This window comes from Panthera uncia, chromosome F2 (genome assembly GCF_023721935.1).
Source record: "Panthera uncia isolate 11264 chromosome F2, Puncia_PCG_1.0, whole genome shotgun sequence".
Lineage (NCBI taxonomy): Eukaryota > Metazoa > Chordata > Mammalia > Carnivora > Felidae > Panthera > Panthera uncia.
The window spans coordinates 43,355,827-43,361,826 of record NC_064812.1 but is presented as its reverse complement, the minus strand read 5'-3'; the positions used below and the strand labels follow the sequence as shown (position 1 = coordinate 43,361,826).

The 6,000-nt window shown below is 38.1% G+C and overlaps 1 protein-coding gene across 5 annotated transcripts in view; it reads right to left on the bottom strand.

The window, feature by feature from the left end:
• Window positions 1-6,000, bottom strand: part of TRIQK (triple QxxK/R motif containing) — a 291,286-nt gene that overhangs the window by 26,585 nt on the left and 258,701 nt on the right. For 2 of the 5 annotated variants that reach the window (XM_049633158.1, XM_049633161.1), the window contains one exon: window positions 2,817-3,219. In XM_049633158.1, the coding sequence (XP_049489115.1) occupies window positions 2,967-3,219 (253 nt within the window). In that variant the 3' untranslated portion in view covers window positions 2,817-2,966. Of the gene's footprint in view, window positions 1-2,816; window positions 3,220-6,000 lie in introns of those variants that run through there. The other 3 variants (XR_007458465.1, XM_049633157.1, XM_049633160.1) reach the window with 3 other exon arrangements.

The window sequence follows — 6,000 nt, the reverse complement described above, 5'->3', positions numbered from 1 at the left end:
ATGTATATATATATGTATATATATGTATATATATATATATATATATAAAAGACAAGAAAAACAATTGCCACAACCACCCCAACCTTCAGCAGCCACCATCCTCATCAGTCAGCAGCCATTAATGTCAAGCATGATCGTTGAAAGCTCAGATGATGGTTAGCACTTTTAGCAATAAAGCATTTTTTAATTAAGGTACATACATTGTTTAGACACAACGCTTTGCACACTTAATAGACAGCAGTATGGTGTACACATAATTTTACATGCATTGGGAACCCCCAAAATTCATTTGACTTGCTTCATTGTGATATTTGCTTTATTGCAGTGCTCTGGAGCTGAACCTCCAGAGTCTGTGAATTGTGCCTGCACTTGTCTCCTGTTCCTCCTTTTCCCCCAGATCTCTAGCCAGAGTACTAAGCATCTATGCTATGTAATTTCAGATCTCCTTACCTTAACTTCTATTGCCTTCTTTGCCTTCCCCCTTCCCCTTACACTATGTCTTTAATCTCAATAATTTGCTAAAATTACTTTTTGTCTTTAAATACCTTTCTCAAATGTCTATGCTTTAGTCATTTCTAACCACCCTCATACTCAGAGCAGAAACAATAACTCCCTCCTTGGATTTCCTATGTAAATTGATTTATCAAGACATAAAACATTTATTACATGATATTATGGCTAGAGATCATTTTCTGCTAGACCTGAGTCTTTTTGAGAATAAGAACCATGTCGTATCTCTACTTTCCTCCCTTTCCCTTTGTGATAGAACCTAGCTGCTCATGGAATTGAATTAAGCATGTTTTCTATGTGGAGTCATTGGCCTCTGGATAGGAGAGGAGCTTTAAGCATAACTTTTTTTCCACTGGAGCCTCTTTTCTTCTAGTCCCTTTCTTGCCCTCCCCAACTCCCATCCTCTGTTTGGGGAGAAGGTGGAGTTAATTTGATTGGTCAGAAGGAAATACTGATGGAGTCAAATGTACCAACTTCCCAGATTGAGGTATCATGGCAACACCCTCGAATGCCTTCTTCATTTGTGAGCACCAACTGTGGTACTGGTGAGAGGTGCAACTAAGATGGAGAGAAATGGATCCAGAGACTCCTCTTGAGTCATGAGTCTAAGCCAAGTGCTCAGCCCAGATGTCCAGGTGACAGGACATTGGGGGCTAGCCAACAAGAATTAGGGCAAATTGAATTGAGTTTGTCCTTACCTCTGAGTTCACGGCTCCTTGTGAGTCTCATATGGAACAAGGGGCGGAAACCAGAAGTAGAAGTTGGAAGTTCTAGGTCCCCTGATTCTAGTATCTTCTAATACCCTTAAAACAAACCCCAATTTCTAACTGCAAAGTATAGCAATTGCATTTTATGTCTTAAGATTAACACATTTAAAACTTCCTCTGTTCACTAACTCACCTTGGAAGGCTCATTGGTTCAATCCCTAAGCCTCTTTAACCACAGAATCTTGTGGATTGGGGTGGTTAGATGGGATACCAATTGGGATGCAGTTGGTAATAATAAAATCATGTTCTTTAATGACTTTCTTATTTGTTTCCCTGGATTTTTTTCCTAATTTTAAACAAAGGGCACTTTAGTTTTGCTGGTGTTTACATAGCTTGTTGTTGTTGTTATTGTTGTTGTTGTTAGCAATATTTCCCATCTTCTGTCATCTGCTGACTCTTACTTTCACTATGAGCTCATGAAGCCAGAAAGGTCTGGTTCTTACCTAAATCACATCTAACATAAGGTGATCATTCTTCTCCAATATGCACATTTAAAGGGTGAAGTTATAGTTTTGTTCAACTTTGTATTGCTTGATCCGATCTAAAATTTATCAACATTTTACGCAAGGTGCTACCTAATTTTGGTTGAGTACACACAAAAGAAAAGTGGGTCATTCCCTTCAAAGCTGAAGCCATAGGCTATTCATGTGTTGCACTGAATCGCAATCCCTTTCCATGTTTCAAGTTAAAAATTTTAAGCAGCCACACGTTTGTCATTGTAATTGATACTATAATGCTGCCGTCCCTCAGCTCTTTCATCCTCAAATGTATATCGATATTCCCCTTACCTCACAAGGTTCTATATCTTTCATTGATACCCAGTAGTGGTGAACTGGGGGTGCTGTCCCTAACAATCAAAGACTGCAGATCGCAGTAAATAGTAACTGCGCTTCTTTTTCACAGTGTGGAACAAGAACATTTGTTGTTCTTGTTATTGTTCTCGTTATTGTTATAAACACATTATTGTGTAATGTTATAAACACATTATTGTGTTCCCGAACAAAGTCCCTATTCCCCTGTAACCAAATCAAATGAGCTTGTGTTGGATTTTATTCACCCGAATTGTGGTTAATGCAGTCCTCAGCTCTGGCATTAGTTATGGCCTGCCCGGGACCGCTGAAGTGTCGGCTTTGTGATTTACCTGACTCAGTATGTGATCAAGCATCTCCATTATTGGAACAAAATGAAAACTTTCAAGATCATGGTCATGCAATAGAGGAAACAATTTTACCTCAGCACTAAAGCTCCAATGCTACACTAATCTACAGTAATTCTGTTATTGCATTTGGAAGCAATTCCTTCTATTCATTCAGAGATAACTGTTACAACATACAATAGGCCGCCTCCTGCCTTTTCCCCACAGTGAGCAAAATACGCTGTTCATCTCAAAGAAACCTAGCAGTAGTCGGCTGTAGTGTTTGTTTCTACGTGAATTAACGTGTGTTCGAAGACCGTTAGGAGGCTTGGCTTGTATTACAAGGTTATGGCGGAACATGCACTTGGGGTAGAGGACACTCGAGCAAAATACACACGGGGAGGCGATTATCGCCTTCCCCAGATTTTTGTGAGAAATCTAATAACAAATTCTTTGGTTCCAGTAGTGGCACCACCCCCACTCTGGCTCAAGAACTGAGCTGCCCCAGTGGCTTCGCTATCCTTATGCCAAGGAAATGATTTGGTAAACAAACATTACACACTTGTGCTCCAGGTACTAGTATGGATTGGATTTATTGATTGTTCACTTGGTGTTTTAAGTTTAAATCTTGCTTGCAGATTTAAATCAATCACTCCTGGTAGAAGAACATTAATTTTGTTTAAGAAAATCAAATCCTTACCTACCTTCACCTGCATTGTTGGCATTAACCTTTTTACATCAGAAAATGCTCCCTTCCATGTCTGTCTACAAACTGGCACAAAATGATAGCATATCCTTCCTGTCCACCTAGAGTGAGGGAAGGACAGAAGTTTAATAATTAACAACAAGTACAAGACATGTATTAATTTCACAGTACTTCTGTGGTTCTGCTATGGTCAAATTCTTCTGATTTTCTGTTTTATCAACCTTCTGTGACAACCGCCTTCTGGAAAGACTTCTTTTAAAACAAATTTTTGGCCTTTCTCTCATAAAACAAAGCAGACCATCCAGAAATGACAGGTTATTTTACACTTGGCATCGTTGGGTCTCTTAGTTAAAATCCCTGTTAAATGTTAAGCATTTAGGCTCAGAATGTGATTCTTGTCACTATATGGTGTCGGCTTTCACGCAAACAAGCTAAAATAAACATGAGTGATGGAAAGCTTATAACTGGAGAAATCAATAGTATCTGGGGAATGTAAAAGAGGAGGGGTTGAGTATCCACGCCAAGAGCATTCAAGGAATGAAAATCCCAGGCTAATCACTCCAGACATCTTTGCTTGATTTGATTAAAACATATGTTTTAAATGATGTGATGTGTAGATTTAAAAATAGTAGCATGTCAAAGTACAACTCAGTCCTTCCTAAATTGGGGAAATAAGGTCATAATGACTATTCAAAGAAGAGAGCTAGCAAAGAGCATTACAAAACCTACTTTTTCCTTCTCTACCTCTGTGTTTCCTGAGTCTTACGACATTCTAATAGCCATTTCTCCCCAGGTTTTATTGAGATGTCGTTGGCATTCAGCACTGTGTAAGTTTAAGGTGTATAGCATGATGAGGTAACCTAGATTTGTGAAATGATTACCACAATAAAAAGTCAAGTTAACATCAGTCATTTCATGTAGATACAAAAAAGAAATGAGAGCTCTTAGGATTTTCTCCCTTAACAACTTTCCGACGTACCATATAGTAGTGTTAGCTATAGCTATCCTGTTGTACATGACATCTCTAGTATTTATTTATATTATAATTGGAAGTTTGTACATGTTGACCACTTTTATGATAGCCATTTCTGAAGTAAAATGACATCATTGTATTGAACGCAACCAAGCGGGAGAGAATTTTGCCTTTACAATAAGAAGCATAGCACATTTACTTTATTTGCAGTGTGAAACCCAAGAACGTTACTGACTTTTAGAGGCTGTTTTCCGGGATAAAAACCATCAGATTTCTTTCCTGTCTGTATGAAAATATTGCAAATCCTTAGATTTTGCTGTAAAGCTTTAGATTAAGTGCTGAGTGACATCCATGTTCCAAAAGCTGTGCCATATTAACATTCAAAGAAAGTAGAAAGGGATAAAACTCGAAATTTAAGTATTCAAAATATTCTCTCCATTTATCCTTCTCTTATGTTACTGACACAAGCGCAGATAAGTTTCCCCATCCTCTGGTAGTAATGGCGATTTCCTTGCATAGATCTTTATATATAATTCCCTACTTTTCTTTTCAGCTATGGTTCTTGAATATGCCACCCAGGAGAGGTAGATGAGGCTCACATTCCAAAGTCATGACCATGGACGTGGATAGTTGGAAGTTTAATGTGGTACCGTAAGCCAACAAATAGGGTAACAGGTGACTCAGGCATCTATACTTCTAAGCTCCTTACATAATTCCTTTTGAACTTCTTTTGTACAAATGAAGTGTGTAGAAGAGACAGAATCATCTATTTGAGATTATCATTACAATATTAGCTTGGTTCCCTGCCTCCTCCATTTCACCCTTACCTAACTTTTTAGTTTGAAAAGTTAAAGCTTTTAAGTAAAGCTTGAATACTCAGGGAGACAAGTCCAGAGGATGTTTTTTTTTTTTTTTACTTTGTCGCTTCTCAGCTTGAGCTGATATTAGGCATCTCTGACTACTGTCAGCCTTAGAAGATCTGTCATCCAGTCCTCATCTCCTGAATGAACCCCACTGGCTATACTTTTGCAAGCCTTATTGCTTTATGTTTTCAACATTTGGACTTGCTTCTCCCACATGGTATCAGCACTGAGTTCATGTTCTAAAAACCATATATGCGCTAAAGGATTTCTCATTAACCTAAAGGCCCAAAGCAATGAATAATATTTTTAAAATGTTACTTTTCCTACCTTTACAAATATCACTTAAATAGGCCTCTCATATGTAAATATAACTTCCCTAGCAAAATTTTTTTGGGTAACCATCTGGAATAATACTGAAATGTTCATATGGGATCATATGTTGATCCCCCTTTCTCTGATATCTTTGGCATCCATATCCAAGGTAAACCTGGGAGGTGTTAGCCTCCTACGTTCATCTGTACTTTCTTAATTCAGGTTATTAAATACATGACAACTACAAAGCTTTTGACAACTATAATAGACACTGATGTATCGTGAAGGTTATTTTGGATAGTGCTGAAGACACTTGTGATGACAAGATTATTTTAGGCACCACATGTATACTTTAGGGAGAGTTTCTAAACTTAAATTCTTGACAAAATGTCCAGGGTATACACAAAGGAAGAAAAAGAATAACCCAAGTGGATTTTTTCCCTCCAGTTTTGGATGAAGGTGGACACACTGGAACCTAGCATTCAATTCTCAGAGAATGAGGATATCCTAGTTTGTTGATTTTTTGTTATAGTTTTCTTAATTAAGTCAGGTTTGAAGAAATACATGTGCTACCTGTGTATTTTAGTACTCAGCCCCCATGACCTGACTCATACCATGTGAGCATATCTTGTTACATTCACCATTCTGAGAAACATCATTCTCATGTGACAGGGCGGTGAGAGGAAAAGCTGACACCTCCATGGGAGTTTCCAGAAGGAGTGTGTTTTTCTCTT